The following is a 22,140-nucleotide window of genomic DNA, read 5'->3' on the forward strand; positions in this document are numbered from 1 at the left end:
TCTTTCCTTTATTGATACTTCAAGTGTTGTCCTTTGATGTAATAATCCTGCATTACATAGGCTGTCACTCAGAAATGATGACGTTGGGCTTTTGGTGCAGGGGAATACCACCAAAGCTGAACACAAAAATAATTATTTGAATTTATGAGACAGAGACAGCTATACCTTAACTTAAAGGAAGATGTTTCTGCACAGAACAATTCATGATGAATATGAAAATTAGCCAGGAGCTTGGTCTTACAGAAATATGATCTAAACTGACAGATTTTGTGTTTACGTTTCATCCAGGCCATGTGTCCAGCCAGTTTAAAATGCTCAGATAGCATCCAATAGCAGTGGCACTGTGGAATTCAATGTTTTAAAATTTGGCTAAACACAGGAAAGATCACATTTGACATACCTACCCTTGAGTGAAAGGATTATTGTGTTTGTTTCATAAATCCAAACAATTGATAAAGAATTGCAGGTTTGTTAACCAGGGCAGTGCATTAGAACACAGAGGCTTGCTCTGAAGGGACGTGCTTGTTTTAGCCTGGCTGTATTTTGCAAGCAAGTTCCCCACTGGTGTCAGATTTGCAAGGATGACTTGCAGCAGCCATGTCTCCAGGAGAATGTCCCTTTTCTGACCAGTGCCTTACATACACCTGCCTTTGGCTGTACTTCATTTTTACCATCTCCAGCTGGGGATAAGTTCAACTTTCCAAAGCTCAAAAATATTCTGTGTTGCATGCAGTGATCTGGAAGTGGTAATGTGTCCTTTGGAATTCATAGTTCAAAATGCATGCTTAGCATCTCAGGTTCACGATTTGCTGAAATGCTGATCTGCCCAATCCTGCTGTTCTGATTTCCTCCTCCAGGCCCACAATAAACATCCTAAGTGATGAACTTAACTATGAAAGGCACCCTGGCCAATATGACAGAATGTTTTTTTTTCCTTTTAAAGGGGCTACTAATAATGGCTTTGAATGGAATACTTAATGTATTTCAAGAGGAATAATGTTTTCCTCAGAAGAGTTTTCTTGCTGTAGGGTGAGATTGCATCTGACACATCCAGCCACAGTTCAGACCTGGACCTGAATGTTGTGGAAGAACTCTGAAATGAGGCACCTTCTCACACCAGTTTCCTAGGAAACTTAATTTTATTGAAAGTAAAGCCTCCTTTTGTTCCTATGATATTAGAAAGCTTATTGAGATGCATCAATCAGTAGGTTCAGTATCTTCAGGATAATTCTCTAAATCTGTTTTGCAGTAATCTATCGTATCTGCATCCTCAGACTCCCAGGGAACAAGTACTTCACAGTGGGCAGCTCATAAGAACAGTATCAAATGCATAAGGCTGTAAGGCCTGTCCTTGAGTTCTTCAAGGTATTTAATAAGAATATCACTGTCCATGTACAGTTTGATATTATTTTGGTGCAGAGTCTTTCACATGTATCACTGGCAGGGAAGTCTGGAGTCCCTGAGGAGGAAAGGTGTTGGGGGCTGACAGGTGTGGAGTGCAGCTGGATCTGGTGTGAAGGGCACCCCCAGCCAAGCCCCAAGGGCAGGAGACTCATCCAGGGCACCTCTGGGCTCCAACCTTCTTCCCTTGGTTTGTACACCTGCTCTTCAGCACAGGTATTGATGATTAAAACCAGTCAGTCCTGTGCTCTGGCAGCAAAGTTTGTGCTAACAAAAGTGTAAGTGTGCCATGTCTGAGTGGGTTTAAATTTCCACCTTCTCTCTGTCCATCAGGACCCTGAGCTGATGTGGTGCCCTGCTATTCTGCACCCATCTTCCAGTGGCAATGCTCTTGTGGCTTTTTCTACTCAAATATAAAAACTGGATTACATTTGGCCATGTTTGGCATCTGTCCTGTAGCTTGCCCAGAGTTATCTCCCAAATCTGTACTAAATAACACCAAAGAATTCCCCTGACTAATTCAGAGCCTGGCTTTGACTCCTTTGTGAAGCATCGTGTGATTCAACTGTATGCTGCAAAAAGCCTTATCCCTTAGCTATTGTGGCAGTTGTAGTTAAATAATATTAATCCTTGATTTTCTGTTTTTCCCTCACAAATGTTTTAAAGCTTGATCTCAGGGATTTTCTTAGAACTCAGATTAAAATATAAACTGGGACAGAGGGATTTCCTATAGGTAAAGAGTATTAAAAGTATTTTTAAATGAAAATATTGCATCCTCAGCATGAAACCAGATGAAGACTGGTCATGCAAAATAATGTCAACAAAACAATCTTGCTGCCCCTTGAGACTTACACTTGATAATGCACAAGAGCAATTGAAAGTCTTCTCATGGCATTCATTTTTAATTACTTCTGTGGTCCAAGGTCATAGATATAAGCCACTTGTCAGCCTGGATAGCTTCACCAAGATAAAAACTAAATTTATGGCATTTATGCAGAATTCTGGGAAAAACCAAAGGTCACATTTTTCAAATCGAGGTGTTCCAAGTTAGCCTCTTAAACCTGTCATCAGACACTTGGATAAACAGCCTGCCTTCCACAAGTGCCAGCAGAGGCTCTGTTTGCTGCAAACAGCCTCTGCCCATTGCCTGTGTCACTCATCAGCCCAGCCTGGGCCTTGCAGGCCTCCTCCAGGTGTTAGTTTTGCCTTAACCAAAGTGGCCATGTTGCCAAGGCTTTAAATTATTATGAAAGCAATTCTTCATTTTTAATGGTTCAAGTTATAATGTGGATGATGGTGTTGTAAGAAAGAGCTGTGTCTGTTTTGTTTCATGCAAAGTTGGCATGATCAAGTGGAATCTTTTAGAGACTATTGTGATAGGAATTGTTTTACATCCTAGAGGCAATTCTTCCTAAAAATTATCTTAGCCATTCTTTAGTGTGTTTTTTCAAGCCAGTAACTGAACCTTCATGTGTAGTGGAATTTTCTTGTTTCTTGACTGTGATTCAGACTGAAGAAAATTTTTTGCTTTTTGGCAGTAAAATCTTTAGCAAAGACTTAGCTTCCAAGCTCTTGGTCTTTTGAGGGTGTGCTTGAATGTAGAGACAGAATAAAAATGCAGAATCTTTGGAAATATGGGGTTTATTTTTATTTTTTTTATTGTTTAGCTTTTTATTTTTTGATTGTTTAACAGCAACTTGTGTTCACTAATTCCTGGACTTGGAATGTATGAGGCAGGTCCATCCTTTGAGAGGGGAGCTGAGCACACATGTGTGGAACTGCATGACCTGTACTAGGTGACATTTGTCTAAACTGAACTCTGGACAGCAGTTAACATTTGTTTTCTGAGACCTCCAGGAAATAAGAGTCAACCAGAATTTTCTACAGCAGGTTTGTGTTTTTTCCTTTGTGTAATAAAGCAACAGGTACAAGAAAGGAGGCTGTGTGAGAGCCCAGGATAGCTGGGTTCCTACAATGATCCTGTGAGTGCTCTGAGGAAGTTGTTTTAGAGGTGAGGCAAATCATCTCTAAATCAATAGAATTAAAATAGACAAGGACAGTGTGAGATTTGGGACATAACAGCACTTGCATGAAGAAATCACCAGTTAAGTCTTTGGAAAGTAGCTGCAGAGGCAGGAGGGGCAACAATTCCTGAAAGAATGGTGGAAGAGTTTCTATTGAAGGTTTTTGAGGGCTGGTGATGACTAGAAATATTGCTTCTGTCTCAGTTGTTTAAGGGTCTTTCATTTGCATTCTGGAAGAGAAAAAAAAAAAAAAAAAGGATTAAAACACAGATCTTTGGAATGCTTGAGTATGCACCAGGGCTTTGGTTCAGATGAACTCAGATTAAGTGCAAAAAGATTAAGTGCAGAGCAATAAGACTCAATAGCAGTAAGATAAGTGTGGCTCCTTTGTTTACACATTTCCACTGGCAAGTTTCATATATTTGTGCAAACAAAAGCTGAGAGAAGGCCAAAGGTGCTTCTAGGGATGATGCCACAGTAACCATGCACTGAAATAGTGGCAAGTGTTGAGATCATATAGGGGAGTCTGTGGGAATAATCTTTTAAATAAACAGTGTCTCTTTTTGAGATTGCTGATCTTCCAACTTGTGGGATGTGCCTAAAAGGTTTTGAAAATATGGAGTTGATGCTCTTCTAAAAATAAACAGATAAAACCAAATAAATTCCTGGAATCTTATTGACAAAATCTCTTCCAGTCCATTTTTGTCAGGCTTGTCAGCTGTACTAACTCTTTGATGCTGCTTTTACCACCTCCCATGTTTACTGAAGTAGGTGTTGCCCATTGTAACTAACTATTTTTCTGGTTTCCTGGCCCATTTGCTTGAATTTCCTCAGTTTTTGTTACACTTCTGGATAAGAATGCGTGGCTATGGATACAAGGGCAGAGCATTTTCAACTTTGCAGGTGAGCTGGTGGCTCACTGAGGACTCTGCTGATCTGAGCTGGCTCTGGTCACACTCCAGCAGGCAGTGGCAGATGTGCTGCTCCCCAGGCTGCAGCCTGGCAGGAGTTTGGGATGCAGTGCTCTGAAGAAGGAGCAGCTTTGGTGCTGCTGGTGGTTTTTGCATCAAAGGAGAGCAGTCTGGTCTGGGGATGATTTTTACTCAAATGTAGCAGGCACGGGGCTAAGCAGCAGAGTGGAATGGACAGGTGAGAATTCCACATGAGTTTGGAGTGTCAGTGCTTGTTACCTGTTGGAAATGAGAAAAGCAATCATTTCAGTCTTTCACAGAGGAAACGTTCAAAAAATGAGGGTGGATTGCCTCACCTAGACACACACACATCCAAACTCCTTTAAGCTGCAGCCACTTCAATGAATAAAACTCCTTTTTGGGGCAGTAAATGACATGCCAGGTATTTATTTCAACCTGCATGCCCTACCAGGGATATGGTAAAGAACGTGTCTGGATACTGGAAAGGATTTGTCTGCTGGCTTTGATTGCTGCCATTGACTTCATGCTCAGATTGTGATAGGGCTTAAAGGACTGAACTCAAATTGGGCCCCGTTGTGTTCAGGGCTGTCCAGACATAAAGTAAATAGCATTTCCAGAGACGTTCATCTGCAAAACCAGAGCAAACATGGATGAGTAATCAGACCTGAGCAAACAAACAACAAATACATGGAGGAGGAGGACGTGCCTGTTTTTTTCCAAGTCAGTAGCTGTGATGGGAACAAGGCCAGTGAATTAATAGTTTGTGTGCAGTACAACAGAGGCACTTTCCAACAAAGGATCAGGCTTTGGATGAAGAAAGTGTATTTATGTGATTTCCTATCTGTTTTTCCCACTGTGTCCACTCTTCTTCAAAACTAGTTAAATCACTGCCCCCCTCCCAGTTGTGCCATCACCCAACAAGCCAGGAGGGGGCTGGGGGCAGCTCTGTGCCCTGTGTGTGCCAGGGCAAAGTGGGCCAAGCTGCAAGTGCATAGCAGGTGGTGACGTGGGAGTCAGAGCAGCAGAGCCATTCATAATCCACATCTCTCTTCCCCATAATTATCTCTGCTACCCGAGAGAGCTGAGAACTCCCTTAAGCCTCCCTGCAAGTAATTTATATTCTAATTGGGATTTAAAAACTCTTGAAACCTGAGTGGGTGGCTCAGTGCATTATTGCTGATGAATGGTACCCTGGGTGATGTGCCCAGCAGACCCACAGAGGATCAGTGCTTGGTTTTCCAGTGAAGAGCTGTCCTTTTTTTTTTTAAGCACAGATTTGCTCTTTACCTCAGCTAATTAGAAACTGGCTTCATTCACAAAAGAAATTCTGTTTGTGGCACTAGACCAAAATGTTAATTCAATTTTGTTATGTTGAATCCTTTCCCTTCTTAATGTTTCTTTAAATTGAGGGGATGAAGTTTGCTTTCTCCACTTAAATATTTTCTGTCTTTCCTTCCCAGTCTGTGATTTTTCCTTCAAAGACTGGCCTAACATGGTTTTGTAACCTACTCAGAAATGTCATCCTAATGACCTCAGCTCTCTAGGCTTGGTTTTGAAGAACCACATTCCTGGTGACTTTCTGGTTTGTTTTGGTGTTGTGTTTTGGTTTGGTTTTTTCTCCTAATGAAGCTCATCCTAACTGGTCATTGTTCCCTTGTTGTTAATTCCCTACCTGACTTGCCTCTTCCTGTTAAACTGGCCCACAAGCATAAGCAGGATGATGAGAAAGGGTCCATCAGCACAGTAAGAGCTGCAGAATTGCACTGCTGGGGCAGCAGTGGGATGACATCACTTACGGATTTCACTGTGGCAGCTGCAGAGGGACCTCCGTGTACTGAGCATCTGATAAATGAAGCACATAATTGAGAGCAGGACTGATGGAGGCTGCAGCACTATGCCCAAGGAGACAAGGGTTTAGCAATCCCAAATGGGTGAAGAGGAGGTAGAGGTGCTCTTCTCACCTGGGCCATGTAGTCTGGCTGTGGTTCCCAACCCCATGTTTCGCTTGTTTATCATCTTAAATCTCTTGAAGTGCTTCCTGCAGCAGCTGCACTGCGCTTTCCTGTGGGCTGCACACAACCACAGCAATCTCTGCTCAGTGAGGCAGAGGGGATGATGTTGTTAGCTCTGAATTAATTTGCTCTGTGAGTGTAAATCAGCCTCCTACTGTTGTTTTGGTGAATTACTTTAAATGTAAATGCTACAGAGATAAATGAAATGGGTGGATGTGGAAAAAACACACTTGAAAGAGAGAATTCAAATACAGGAAAAATGGTTCCCTTTGTCAATATAATGTGCTTTTAATAAACTATGGATGCTCTTGGCTTTCCAAACTGTCTGTAATCATCATGGATTCCTGTCCCAGCCTTACCCCTAAAAGCTGTAGACTGTAAGTCAAGTGAAAACAGATAACCAACATTTTGGGAAAATGCCTCTAGCCCATTTTCCTTCAGTCCTGGGTCATTGTTCAGGCTTGTGACCCAGACACGCGTCTGGAGCTCCTTGCCACTGGGGAGCTGCTGGGGTTTATTCCAGCTGAGACATAAACCTCTGTGAGTTTGAGAGAGCTCTGTTAAGAGGCTGTGCTAAATTTGGGGCTGTAGTGTCCAGCTCCTCCAAGGAAACTATTCTAGAAATGTGTTCTGTGAGAATAGTTTTGCAGTGAGAGGGTGGGATTATATTCCTTTAATTTTATTTTTTTTATGATGGTAGGTGTATGTAGTTTTTTGGTGTTATTTTGGTTTGGGTTGTTTGAGCTTTTTTTTTTTTTTTTTTTTTTTTTAATTGTTTGACAGCAACTTGTTCACTAATTCCTGGACTTGGAATGTATGAGGCAGGTCCATCATTTGAGAGGGGAGCAGAGCACATATGGGTGGAACTGCATGACCTGTACTAGATGACATTTGTCTAAACTGAACTCTGGACAGCAGTTAACATTTGTTTTCTGAGACCTCCAGTAGATCATCTAATTCCAACTGCATCTTCCCACCAGTTTGATGAACAACACAGAACCTTTTCTCTGTTCTCCCCTCCCTGCCATCCCTGTTGGTGGCAAAGATCAAGGCTGTCCCAGTGCAGCCCCAGTAGTTTGTTCTCCCGTGTCACCTAGGCTTGACTGTGAAATCCCACCATGCAGGCAGCTGCCTCCCAATTTCCCCAATTTCCTCTAAGCAGGATGCAGTTGCACTGACAGCATGGCAATGAATTGTTCAGCCATGGCTTATCTCTCCCTCTGGGCACTGTGTGCTCTTCCCTGTGAAGCCACAGAGCTGGTAACAGCTCTAGAGGCTTTCTGGTGACATGGAGAGCTCTGGAACTGTGTACCAGCACCTCTTGTAGTTGCTTGGCATCACCTTTCAGCAAGGTAGGGGCACAAACAGAGCCCAAGCCCAGCCAGGACCCTTCCCACTTCTGCCTGCTTACACTTGCATTCCAAACTCTGTGGTGTGGTGTAAGCAGGGTGAGCCCTTCCCATGGACCATCTTGATCAAGCTTCACTTGATTTGCACAGAACCCTTCCCTTTTGTCCCTGAATGCAGCCCAAGTGCTGCCTGCTCAGGCACACAGACCACCTGTGCCATTCACTGGTTCCAGTGACATCTTTTGTATAAGTTTTGAAGCTTCACATCCTCAAGATAATTCTTCATGGAGTCAGGTTTTTGACACTTTATCTGTATGGATGCATTTAAAAAGAGTTTGTGTGGCATTCTTTTGTGAGCTGCTCTTGCTAACATTACCCATCTGCTTTTGTACTGTAATGACATAAATCCCAGCCTTGGGCTAGGACTAACAGCAGTGTGAAACAGAGTTTTAGTTCTTGCACATATTGGCTGTAGTACTAAATGTTAGTTACTCCCCCTCCCTCTGATCCTGTGTGTGGGATTGTTGCCATATATAGTAAAATTTATCAGGACAGAGGTATAAATATGAAGAAATCTGCTTGAATTGGCTTTACTTTTTGACAGAACATTGTTCCTTGGTATGACCTGACTGCCAGGGAGGGACAGGTCAGGTCAGTGTTTCAGAGAGGCCAGGCATGACTGTGCCACTGAATTTCAGTGTTAGACAGAGATGAGCACTTGGAGATGGCAGGAATGTAGCATCTGAATTAGCCCCTGTGCAGTTTAATAGTGGCTGTCCAGCCAGTACTGTGCTGTGGGCAGGCTGATAGACTGTTTCAGCAATCTCTGCTAACTTGTCTTCTGAGATTTTTGTATAGTGCTTGCTTCTTTTCTACTTGACCTAGTTTATGCTTTACACATTAAGTCAGTTCCTACACTAAAAGCCTTCATTCTCCTACTTCCTTGATGGCTTTCTAGTGCATTGGGTCACCATTCCAGGCTAATATTTTATTTATTTATTTGTGGTCATGTCTTTCATCTAACCTGCTTCAGAGCAAATTCTGATTTTTCATTAATTTAATTCTTCCCTGCAGCATTACTTTGGGAAGATGTGCAATGGCTATCTTGCGCCATTTTTCCTCAAGGATTGAGAATTTTCTTATGCTTGTGAAGTATAGTTTTGGTGCAATATGTCTATAAGGTTTTTTGTTGTTTTTTTTTTTTTTTGCCAGGGAAATTAATCCCAAATGCAGTAACAGGTCTTGAGACAGCAGAGAATTGATGAGCTTGGTAAGATCAGAGAGGAAAACCAAATCTCTAGTAAAAGCAGGTGCAGCTTTCAAGGCACTTAGCAGAGGTATAGAGCATTTTAAGTAACATAGATAAATATCTCCCTGGAGCTTTTACTTTTTCATCTAAGCACAAATCAGAGAACAAATAGGAAAATGTGGGGGCAAAAAACAAAAGCTTTAAAGATGCCAATAAACATTTTTCAAGTTGAAGGTTACTTTTAGCAGTGAAAATAGCAGAAGATGTGTAAAGGGAAACAATGAAGCCATGTGTAAAATAAGGGAAAAGAATGAGATCAGAGGGCTGTAGAAGAGTTTTGAATCAAGTGGCTGCCGACTTGCTTCTTATAAATGATTTATTTTTATTTGTTCTTGAAAAACATTTCTAATTTGTTTCTGTGCTACCCTAACTCACTGGAAGTTGTTCATTATTATCAGACAAAGGTTTTTCAGACAGTGTATGAGCAAAAAGTGATACCTTTAATGCCTTTGAATTTAGTTTTAGAAGTTCCAGCCATGGTAACTCTGCATGAAATTATAATATCAGTGGTATTCCAGCTGGTTTTGAGTTTTATATTAATGGACTAGGTCTTAACCCCAGAATTGCTTTATATGCAAGCTATGCTACTGGCACATATTCAGTGCAGAATTTCTGTATAATGAACAATGTGAGGTGTCAGAGCAAAGCTAGGGGAAAGCTTGATTTTTTTTGTGAAATGTCACTTAAAGTTGAATGGTTGGGTAGTTCTATATTGTTCAAAAAATTCTGCTTTAATCATAAGCTCATATGCACCTCTGTGTACTGAATTGCCATCAATACCAAGTGCAGTCCCAGCTTCAGACAATCTTTGCTGTGTTGTGCCTATTTATTGAATTCAAAGCACAAACAAGCAAGTATTTAGTTTAAAAATAGCTCATACTTGTCATTTTGACGTCAGGTCACTGCATTGAACTGATGGCTGCTACACTGAATTTACACCTCACTCTTGCTAGCAGAGATCAGGTGGTGCAGCCTTAACAAAACATCCCATGTACTGAAAGTGTTGATGAGGATAAGCTCTGCAGGTCTGGCTGCAACCTCTGTCAGCACTTTATTCAGTTCTAATGTGGTGCAGCTTTGGTTTCAGGTAATAATAAGCTAATTAATCATGCTATGCTTTTTTTGACCCAGTGGCACAATTAGATGCATAAGATGCACTTGCATTATGAAGGGAAAGGAGGGCTCAAGACCAAGTTTGTGAGTCTCTCCCTAATAAAACTCTACAAGGTCAAGCTTAAAAGATTTTTTTTTTCACCTGTTCTGCAAAAATTTGGAGGGTAACATCATGTAATTTGCACAGCCAAGACTATTGCCAGGAATGTTGATAGTAATGTCTGTGTTTTCATTCAGATTTACTCCTGTAGCCATGTCAAGTCCATTTACTAAAATTACAATTTATATCAGCTGTTCTCTGCACGTGTCTGTGTAGGTACCTGCTTCATGCACACAAATCTTTGTAAAGCCCACTGCTTTGTCATGGAAACTGTTGCCCTAGCAGTTGCTAGTCCAGATGAATATGTCAGCAAGTGGTTTCCTTAATCACTGTCATTTTCACAGATTTGAGAACAGAAGGTTCCTGTTCAGTAACCAGTTCAGGGATGGGATGAATGACACTACATGCCACTGAAGGGTATTTGCTAATACCTCAAGGAGACTTTAGGAAAAAGATCCTGCCCATGAAACTGATGAAGTGACACTTTCTTCTGTGCAAGGAGTATAAATGCCACATTTTTATTTCTCTCAGGCTTGAGATTTCAGTGTTTGTTGTAGCTGCAGACTGTGATCCCTCCATTATCTGTAGCTTGTTTGGGGCTGTGCTGAGCAGAATGGCCTCCTGTGGTAATAATGGATAATTCTGGAGCAAACACCCTTTTAGGAATCAAAAAGGATTCTCAAGTGTGTGGACAAAGAAGAGGGTGAAGGTTTTTCCCAAAGGATGAGACTTCCTTTGGCCTGGTAGGATTTGGTAAATCATAATCCTCAAGGTATGAAGTGGCAGACATGAGCTGCTTCTTATCTGGTCCAGTTTCCTGTCAACACAGCAAGGTCCTAATAAAATCACATTTATGCCATCATTGCCCTGTGCCTTTTTTCAGACCTTTTTTTTTTTTTTTTTTTACTATTCTTGCTTGGTCTTTTCTTTGCAACATGCAGCAGTTGTCAAAAAAATTTAAATCATATTTTCCAATCTAGAAAAAGACACAATCATTTATAGGGGTAAAACATGAGTGGAGAAAAATTCTCTGAAGAACAGGCATACATGAGGGTGGAATTCTGACCTAAAATTTCCTCTAGTTTCCTTGTCTTTTTTCCATTTATGCTGCATTACGGTGCCCCTTGCCCCAGTGAGCTCCCAACTTTAAAGTTTTAAGGTTTAAAGTTATTTTTATATTTTAATTTATAGTGATGGATAAATGATTTATTTTTGTGTGTTTTATATGGGTAATTATTTTAATATTAGGAGTTTATAATGTAAGTTATTTCAAATTGTATGGATTATTTTTAATGTTTGCTGGAATAATAGATTATGTTTTGTTTTTGTAAATGAAAAATACTTTTTGTGGTAATTGAAGAGAAATAGAATTAAATGTAGATGAAATTGTAGAAGTGTTATTATATTAAAAAGATTGGAATTTTTATATATAGGGTTACACGGAGAAATATTTTTTTAATTGATTGATTTATTTTTTAAATAATGTGCTGTGTGCCAATGTGAGCATTTTGCTGTTGCAGTGATCACTGATGGAGCCCTGGACAAGACAGCCCTGACGGACGATGTGGGGAGCGAGGAGGATCTGTACGAGGACTTCCGCAGCTCCAACCACCGCTACGGCCACCCCGGGGGCGGCGGCGAGCAGCTGGCCATCAACGAGGTGTGTGCTGCTCCCGTCCCTCTCAGAGCCCAGCTGCTGGTTCTGGAGCCACAGCCCAGCTGCAGCTTCTGGAGCCACAGCCACGCTGGTCATGGCACAGCAATGAGGTTTTAAATGTCATTTACTGTGGGCACTGTTTACAGTCAGGTGACAACAGGGGCTGTTGCCTTGTCCCCAAGGCAATGCAGAGCCACAGGGCCTCTCCTTTTGGGTGTCTTTCATTGACAAGGTTAAAAACATTAATGATCTTGTTAAAAACATTAATGAACAACTTCAGATTTGGAGTGAGTTGTACTAAAGGCATAAGGGAAATATTGAAAAAATCCCTGGTCTACCTGTTTATTTATTCATAGGTAAGAAGGGTGCAAGTTTAATACAGGTTTGGTCTTTGCTGTTTCTTCCTGTTCTCCAGTATACTCACTCTAGGGATGCGAAAGACCTGTCCATCGAAATAAATCACACAGACTCCATTTTCTTCATGGTGGGAAAAGCTCATTCTTTATTCACATAACTCCTTTTTATACAGTTTTACAGACCTCGTGTGGGACTCCAATTGGTCAGTAGCTTTCTTGCTAATTACTTTATTGCTTAGTAAAAGGTATTTTACTTGTCCATCAAATCTCTCTTAAATTGTTTACATGTTTTCTTCACTGGTTGTCTTGGGATAGATTTAATGTTTCTGTAGGTGCTAGTTGTTTTTCACCTAGGGATAGACTGTTGTGTTAAGGAACTGTTCACATCAGGATTGCTTTTACATGGGAATTTGTAAAGTGCTAGCTTCACTTAGAAGAAATGACAGGCTAGCTATCCATTTAACAGAGCAGGCCTGATTTTATGAGGCTTTTCTTTTATAATCTTTCTACCTTACTGCAACACTTGTCTTTTTAATCACAGTTTTTAGCTATTTTCTTTTATAGTGCTGATCCTGATTAAGTTGACATCAGTAGTTTAAAAACGTACTACTTGGTTTAAGCAATGCCATGAGCACCACACTAACAGATCTAAGATGTTTTTTCTGAAAAAGTACTATTTCTTATCTTGTGCATTAGAACTGGCATCCTGCTACACACAGAATGCTTTTTCTGTGAGGTGAACTTGAAAGAGTGGAGCATGTTCACCACATGAGTGATCTCTTGAACTCCTACACCTTCTTTCTCTCTTTCCTCTACTCTGTTACCTATACATGACCTTCCCAAGATGAGAAGGCAGGGATGAAAGATGTTTTCTTGTACTAAGCTATAACTGAAACTACGTGGCTCTCAGTGTGTGTGTTTGATACACCCAGTGATGGTGCTTCTGGGGTCTGAAAAAGCTCCTGAAAGCTGCACAGTGAGGGTAACAGCTTTTCTTCAAAAACAACAGCAGCAAATGCTCTTCCAGCAGTTCTCCTGCTCCCACTGCTCAGAATCCTCACCTACAGCCCTGAGTGCCTGGGCTAAGGAAGGGAGTTGCTTTATTTTCTTTTCCTATTGTTTACATCCAGGGGTTATCAAACCATGGTCAGAGCTTTTTAATTTAAACTCAGCAGTCTTGGGCTGGGCTGTTGTCATTGGCAAGAAAACATGAGCAGAACATCAGAAAATCTTGAATTGTGTTCTTCCACATTTACCTGGTGTGTTTATAAGAGTCCCAGGCACCACAGGGGTCAGTCCCAAAGCATGCACTAAGTCTGTGGGAGGAGGATTCTGCTTCCCTCCCACTCAGGTGCTTGCATCAAATAGGATATCCTCTGTCCCTTCCCTTCCCTTCCCTTCCTTTCCCTTCCCTTCCCTTCCCTTCCCTTCCTTTCCCTTCCCTTCCCTTCCCTTCCCTTCCCTTCCCTTCCCTTCCCTTCCCTTCCCTTCCCTTCCCTTCCCTTCCCTTCCCTTCCCTTCCCTTCCCTTCCCTTCCCTTCCCTTCCCTTCCCTTCCCTTCCCTTCCCTTCCCTTCCCTTCCCTTCCCTTCCCTTCCCTTCCCTTCCCTTCCCTTCCCTTCCCTTCCCTTCCCTTCCCTTCCCTTCCCTTCCCTTCCCTTCCCTTCCCTTCCCTTCCCTTCCCTTCCCCTCCCCTCCCCTCCCCCCTCCTCTCCTTCCCTTCCCCTTTAGAAGTTTTTAAAATCAGGAAAAAAAATAAACTTGCCAGCAGGTCTGACCATTGTGCATGTGGTGGATGTTTCTTTCTTTATTCATTATTATTAAGAACATTTGCTTTTCTTTCACTTCTTAAAAGTTTATTTTATTAGCGTAAAATCCCATCACTTGTAATCAGGAAAACAAATGGATGTGTCCAAAGCAGGTGTAATTTGTATAATCTATGAAGCGTATGTGGGGTTTTGTTGGCCAGTTGACTTGAAAGAAAAAATATTATTTTTGGCTTGTTCCCTAGAATCTTGCCTGTTCAGGAGCCCACAAAACTGTAAGAACAAACAGTTCATTATTTACTTTGTCAACTGGTTCCTAGCAGTAATTAATCCATCACTCGGTTCCAGTGAGCCTTAGCAAAGCTTCCCAGAACAAGAGATTACAGAAAAGTACAAAATCTCTGCAGTGAAACACTAAATCTGTGAGATGGGAATTCCAAAGCAGCAGACATCTTAAGTGTTGGAATTAAAATATCTCAAGTAGCTGGTAGCTGGACAGGCTTATCCTCATCTTCCCTGCTGGACCAAAAGGTGGCTATTGATTAGTCCTGAGTGTTTTCCATAGTGCTAGGAGTGATGTAGGGTGAAGATTTCAGTCTTCACTCATTCAGTCACATTTTGTGGGTAGTCTCAGCTTTGTTTTATTGTATTCCAAGTTGCATTTTATTGGTTGTGGATAAGGAAACTATGGTAACCACATTATTCTTAGCCTTCTTGGAAAAAACAGCTTTCAAATAAACAGAGAAGGCTGAAATACATTTTCAAGGCTGTTGGCAGACCAAGTGTTGCATTAAGGAACAAAACACCCAACCACTGAGTTTTAGTTCATTTTGGAACAAGAGAAAAATATTATGAAATAAAAAAGAAACCTTTCATAGAACTAGAATAATTTATTGGCAAGAACAGTAGAGGGATGTGTTGTAGATGTCGGAATGTGCTTGCCACAGGGATGAAAGAAAGCTGGGAAGGTTGTATAGAGCCCACCTAAGATGATCAGCATGAGAGTGTGTAAGAGCCAAAAAAAATCAATCAAAAAGTAATAATAAGGCTTTGGGATGAGAAAAGAGGCAGGGGAAGTAATTTTCTTGGGGCATCTGTTTGACATTCTTTCAAATGCTTTCTTGATGCTCAGGAAAAGAGACTTCTGTGTTTAGATTGTACTTGGTAGAGCTGACTTTGTGTTTGCTCTAGATAAAGACCCTGTCCTTGTATTTTATTGTGTCCAGGGTATCATTGGGTGAAAATGCAGCAAGAGAAAAATCTGTATTGCAAATACATTGTGGTTCTGTCCTTCCAGTTCTCCATACTTGTTATTTATAGGACAGATCCAGTTTCAAGCTTCATTAAATGTCTTGCATGCAGTCTAAAGTGGAGAACAGGAGCGATTAGGCATATAAAAACCTGGCTCTGGAGTGGCCATGGTGATGATAAGCTGTCTAGTTTTCCCCACTAAGTAATTGGCCTGGATGAGGAAGCTTAGACTTCTTTGCTTGGTAATATCTGAGGTGTCCTGAGGGTTTGTTGTGTCCTGCTGTGGGAAGGGCCTGTGCAGCTCCGTGCTTTGCAAGAAATGTGATTGCAGGTCAGCATAGCCCTTGCAGCCCTCCATGAACAGCACCATGCCCATCTTGTGAAAGCAAAGCTCCAAGTGTTCAGAAAATAACAGCAAAACACCCAGTTTTTTCCTTATCTCTTATGGCTCTGTGCCTGATACGTTTGGAATTTGGTATGTGAAAAGGCACAGTTCATTGCTTCAGCAGGCCAGGATTTTATCTAAGACACGTAGCTACTGCTGCCTTGTGTTTTAAAGTGACAATATCATAGAGTCCTACAGATGTTCAAGCTAACCCCTGGTTGTTGACAAGATGCAATTAAGCTAATTTGTTCCATCATATATGTTGCTGATTTAACAAAGTCATTAATCGAGAAAAGTGTTCAAAGTGGCACAAACAATGCATCTGCCACGTACCCAGGGCAGCAGACACTGTGGCAGTACTCTCTCCATCTTACTGAGTCTCTCAAACATGACTGGTGCTGAGCTCTTTGATCTCTGCTGGGCTCACCCAGTGCTTCTCCCAGACCAGTCAATTTTAAACAAGACAGACTTATGAACTGTTGGGGTTTTTTAAAGAAAAAAAAACCAAAAGCAAAACCAAATCAAACCCCCAAACTCATAAAATGTTAATACAGATGAAATCAGAACAACTGAATTTTATTTTGTTAAACATGAATAATATCCTTCATTGCCTTTTTCACTTCATTTATCTTTATTCTAATTAATAGAAATCTCTTGTGTACAATACAAGGGAAATTTTCATAAGACAGAAACATTTTAATATAGTGCCACAAAATATTGCCATTCCTTTTCTTTAAAAGAGTGCAGAATAGATTGCAAAATCTCTGGTCACAATGGATTTCCAGACTGAAATCCGAATTATAATTATTGATCATATGGAAGCAATATATAACATTCTTGTGTAATCTGGGAAATCTATTATCACTTTTGTATCTTAATGTGAGTATATTGCTAAAGCAAACAAGCCAGTTAACAAACACTTGCCAGTACCCATTGAGTTGTTGGGGTTTTTTTTCCCCTTCTGGAGGGCCTAATTCCTGCTTTTGTGTTCCATGTATTCCTGCAGCCAAGGTTGACAGCTGTGCTCCAGAAGCAGCAGATATGATTTATTTGCAGGATACAGTATAAAGCTCAGTGCTGTCAAGGACAAGAAATAATGTTCCCCTGTGGACATAAATCTTTACTGGATGCTGGGTTTTGGTCCCAAATGCTTGCATAACTTTGTGTGGGGCTTAAATGCGAATGTTCAGAGTATGGAGTCAGAATTGTAACTTCTTTTACTGTCTGGTGGATTTAGTTTTTAGAGTTTTCTGGTCTGAAGACTTTGAAGGTTGTTTCAGAGGGCTTTCTGCAATGGATTTAAAGGAAATCACTATATTCAAATGCTCTATGGCAGTTATGTCTCATCAAACATCAGGATCAGTAGCTAAGTGGTCCCAGGGGTCTCCAGAGCCATATTTCTGCCTTCTACCATAGGCAGCTGGGGCTGCTTGAGCCATTTTCTCACATCCTCCTTAGCACTGGGGCTTGGGCATCCCCTGAGTAAGGGATCCTCTTTCAGCAGGCTGAAGATGCAGAGAATGTGATGGAAGCCAGTGTAGCTCACTCAGCACTGAGGAAAGGCTGTCTTGTGAGTGAATGTTGGGGTTTTTTGGAAAGATAGGAGAAATGGGATGTGCTTTCACACCTGCAGTCATGCAGTGAGTCCTTATCCATCCAAATGCTTGTTCTGAACCATGGGAGGTGAGGGCAGGTAGCTCCCCTACCCATGGGTCTGTAGCATAGACTCCACCAGGAGTTCAATCCATGTAGAAGCATTTCTAGAATTTTTTTTTTTTCCTGGACCATGCTTTCTCTGAACACCCAAATTAATTGATACAAACTAGGATCAAATAAAAAACCTCCAGGCTTAGCTTGGTTTTTGGGGTAAGAATAATGGAAGGCTTTTAGAGTTCTAACTCCCAAACCAAAACTCTATGGTATGACAGTGCTGCAGGTACATTAGGGAATGTACCTCTTTCACCAAGCAGCAACTGACAGAGGACACAATCTCAAGCTGCATCAAAGGAAATATAGATTGGATATTAGGAAAAAGTTTTTCACTGAAAGAGTGATGAAGTTCTGGAATGGTCTGCCTGGGGAGGTGGTGGAGTCACCATTCCTGGATGTGTTTAAAAACAGACTGGATGTGGCACTGGGTGCCAGGGTTTAGTTGAGGTGTTGGGGCTGGGTTGGACTTGATGGTCTTGAAAGTCTCTTCCAACCCAGTGATTCTGTGAATTCCACATGTGAGTGGGTGTGGGCTCAGTCTCTCAGGAAATCTAACTCCTCCTTCCAGGAGCCGAGCTGGAGCAGCAGAACAGGAGAGGCAGCCTCTGGCTTTCACCTCTTTGTGGGCACGGGTGTGCCCCCACATGCACACAGACGTGTTTGAAGAGTGGGAAGCCCTGCCCAAACTTTCATCCCTGGCTGTAAAACAGAGCTAAATACGTCACTCAGAGGAGATAACTGGAGACAGTACGGTGGCTTTGGAGTTCTTACAGCAGCCCTGCCAGCTATTACATTGTAAAGACTAACAGCTTCTGTTAATGCTTGTTAATGATCTCGTGTGAGTATTAGGGGACTCCATAAAATGTCTGGGTTTTGTCTGCATTAAATGTGTTCCCAGTTACTGGGGCGTGAAGAGGGGCTTGGCTCCACAAACAGTATTCCCTTTGGTGAAAACATGATCCAAGAATGTTTTAACTCCTGAAGTAACTTGTGCGAAATCAGCTCAAATACTTGTGCCTGTATTTTATCCAGCGTGTCCATGGGTTCCCAGAGCTCTGTCTGATGTTCCCCACTGCTTAATGACATCATGTGTTTACAAGAAGTCTCTTTATCCTGAAGATAAATGCTTTGGCATCCCAATAAAAGGGCTCCTTTAACCTGTAGCAGTGGCACTGTGTCCTGTAGGGATAAGGGCTGTATTGCAGAAGGTCTTGGCTTCCTGCCTGCCACTTTTAGCTCCTGAGGGCCATTTACCACAGTGCCACTGAGATCTTTAGGTCCTCCCATGGGGCAAGGCAGGCTCTAACCCCTCAAGGTCCTCATGGGTCTACCTCTACTAATCAGGGTCTGTGCCATGAAGCCAAGGAAATGTGCAGGTGAAGGGGAGTGATTTCACCATCCATGTGTAAAGTGGAAACCTTTCAAACCTGCCCTCTCTCTGATACAAAGAAGGATTTTACCCTGTCCTCAGGAGCTCCCTGTTTGTGTTTCAGGGCTCTTGACCCTCCAGTGCTGTTTGATGGGAGGAAGAGCATTAGAAGCACTGTGGAATTTGCAGCCCTACAAAGATTTTAGTTCAGAAGTGTAATAAACTGCTGTAACTACTGCTTGAAACGGGAGCCTGACAGTGTGCAAAGACAAGTCTGTTTTGCAGAATCTTGGGGTTACAATTTGCTCTGCCAATGTCTTTATTTTAAAAATAGGTTTGGGGATGTCCATACCCCAGATTGCCAGTTCAAGAAACAGCTGGGATGGATAACAGTGCAATAACCAAGTGGATATTGGAGTACAAAGATTTACTGAGAGCAGGGGATAAAGAAGGAATGTGAGAGAGTAGGAATGCCGGTAGTGTAGAATTTATTGCAGAGGTTATTCCAGGCTTAAGTGTTTGCATGGAGACAGGGAAGTGAATATCTCTCATTTTATACCATACTTGTCTCAGGTTCCTCTCAGCATGGTTTTGATATCAGAACATTTCTTGGGCTTGTTCTCTTCTCCAAATCCTGATTTGGAGCAGCTTTTCTCTGCAAAGAATTTTCCTAATTCTCTGAAGACAATTGATCCCAGTGGTGGAAAAATGAAATCCCTCCCAACTCTTTTGCCCCTTCAAAGAACACTGTTAATCCCTCAGGAGATCTTTCTCATCAAGTAAGGGACCAAGGCCCCCTGTCCTACACTTGGTAAGTTGGGGGCTGAGTTAGCAAAAAGTTTGGCCATGGTTTAACAGAGTGAAGGCACTGCCATATTCCTTGCAGTTTTATTTTCCCACTCTGGAGAAAGCAGAAAGATCAACACAAATAACCAAGTGCTAGCCCTCCTCCCTCCTCGTGGGAAGGCTCCCCTCCCTCTGGGGCACTTGGGGCCAGCCCTCCTCGGTGCCCTGGAAGAGCCAGGTCACTCAGCCCCTCCTTGCAGCAAAATGAGGAAATATTCCTGCAGTGACCCCATTGCTCCCACCGGGAAGGCTCCACGGGCAGGGAACAGAGCAGCCTTTGTCCCCAGCAGTGGGGTTGTCCCACACACCTCCTGTGCCACAGGCTGCTCAAGCTGTCCCCAGGCCTCAGGGGATGTCAAGCTCAGCTTCTTCGTTCAAGTTTTGGATTACGGGGAACAGTGACCTAGAAAGGTGTTGTGGGGGTTGTGTTTTTCAGTTCTCCTTCTAGCTGATGTTATCTGTATTCTCCAGAGAAGATCCTGTTTCTGGCTGTTCCACTGGCAAGTCTTTGTGTCAACAGATTTTATGAAATGAAGGCAGGGTGTGTGAGCTATCCAGTACAGACTGAATGTCCTGGTTTTTCCACATTCCTCTGTCCCTAATGGATGCTTTGCTAGTAAAGCAGAGGAGCACCTTGTTCATTTACTGCTGGGGCTTGATAACCCATGCTCACCTTTCTGATTATCTTAACAACCACTTACCAGGTTTGCTTCTGAGCTGTGTTTTAGATTCTTACTAATTTTTGGGGCAGCTTTTGGAGAACAGCCCATCAAGGTTTGATCTTCAGGGTGTATTGTTCTGCTGCATTTTTTCAGCCTTCCGGCTAAAACAGAGGTACCAGGGGAAACATCACCTCAGAAGGCTGCTTTGACCAAATAAAATTTCTGCCCTGCTTTTTTGTCATGTAGGACATAGGAATGCCTAGCCTGATTCTTATACACAGCTTATGTGTGTCATTTATCCTCTTATGGCTTTTCTCATTCTCATGGAACTTGTTCTCATCTATGGAGCTTATTCTTCTCTCCGGCCCTCCTGTGGCTCCTTTAGTTACATCAGCACGCAATGAAGGAGGACTCCCAAATGAACAATACTACAGACCAGCCTGGAAGAACTTTAGTGACCTGTCACTTGAAAACAGTTTTTCTGGTTTTGAACTTTAGAGATCTGTCACTTGAAAGCAGTTTTCCTGTTTTCTGCCGCCTCAAGACTGGTATATTCTGTAAGAGGTGAGGTTGCTGAGCAGTAAGAGAAGGGTCAGAAAACTGCTCTGCAACTAAATGCGTTATTTTAAAGGTGGCAAGTAAAGGAATGCTATACTTATATTTGATAATGTGTGGGCTCAACAGAATATCTGAGAAAGCCCAAAACTATGTTGCTTTCTTGTAAACCCCTGTACAGCCAGAAAGAAGGGGGACTAGTGGTCCAGAAACAATCAGAAACAACCAGGAACAACCCTGGTCCCCCTCCCCTCTCCAGCCACCTCTTGTAGAACCTCTTTCAGGAATTATCTGTTAATGCTTTTCCAGCTTTGTACATAGGCATCTTCCTCTGCTCCATGTCCCCATATTCACCTTGTCACTCACCTTGTACTGTGTTATTCATGCCCTTCTCATCCACTTCATCTGTTTGACTGGCTTCATGCAGCTTCCTCTGACCTCACCTGCTTCAGGTCCCACAACTGTACCTGTGCCTGTTTCCTCTCTTCTTTCCTTGACTTTTCTAGGAGTATTTCTCTGACTTTTCCCCCCTTATTTCTCTGTTCCAGCCTGCACAGTGCCCAAATGACCATTCCTTGTCATTCTGTGTTTTCTGTGGCTGTCAAATTTTCAGCTCAAAAACAGGATATCACAAAATTAAAAAGCATTCAAGTAATTTCAGGAGCCCAAACACCTCCTCTCTCAGTCACTAAGGATGTCATTGCCAGCATGTCTGTTCCTCAGCCCTGTAACAAGAGTGGTGTGGTCATTTTCTATTCTAACTTCTTTCTAGATACTGCATTCAGGCTCTTAATCTTGCTCGTCTCCAAGATGCAGCATTTCCTTTCTTTCCATCTGCCTTATTATAAACCCCATTCAGCCTCTGTTTATTTCAGAAAATCATTATTACAATATCCTTTGTTCTGTGTCCAATTTGTACTGAAAATATCCACTTCCTAGGCCACTGCATGGGCTGTGCCAGCCTGTATTTGCTTCTCCCTGCTTGTTCCTTGCTTTGCCACATCTATCCTAACATGCTTGGTTTTGTTTCCCAGGCCATTGCAGTCTGTATCCCTCTCCTGCCACCCCCAAATCCCCAAAGCATGCCCAGCTCCAGCCCAGCACACTCCTTTAGCTCCCAGGGTTGTGGGATGTGTCATGTCAGCACGTGGCTCATGGCACCAACACCCTTCCTTGGCACTGGAGCTCCAGGTCATGCTGCTAATACCCAGATGCTTCAAACATGTGAACAGTTGCTACTCTTGAAAATAAAACTCGCTTTAGGAGAATTTGGAAGATTTTCTAGATTTAGTAATGTCTGAAAGCAAAAGACTGGTTGCTAAGTAGATTGTCTCTTTTTCTTTT

At 42.2% G+C, this 22,140-nt stretch overlaps 1 protein-coding gene across 3 annotated transcripts in view; it reads left to right on the forward strand.

Moving 5' to 3' along the window:
• Nucleotides 1–22,140, forward strand: part of ARHGEF4 (Rho guanine nucleotide exchange factor 4) — a 122,547-nt gene that overhangs the window by 64,485 nt on the left and 35,922 nt on the right. For all 3 annotated transcript variants that reach the window (XM_053986240.1, XM_053986242.1, XM_053986243.1), the window contains one exon: nt 11,761–11,900. In XM_053986240.1, the coding sequence (XP_053842215.1) occupies nt 11,761–11,900 (140 nt within the window). The remainder of the gene's footprint in view (nt 1–11,760; nt 11,901–22,140) is intronic.

Source organism: Vidua macroura, chromosome 10, assembly GCF_024509145.1.
Source record: "Vidua macroura isolate BioBank_ID:100142 chromosome 10, ASM2450914v1, whole genome shotgun sequence".
Classification (NCBI taxonomy): domain Eukaryota; kingdom Metazoa; phylum Chordata; class Aves; order Passeriformes; family Viduidae; genus Vidua; species Vidua macroura.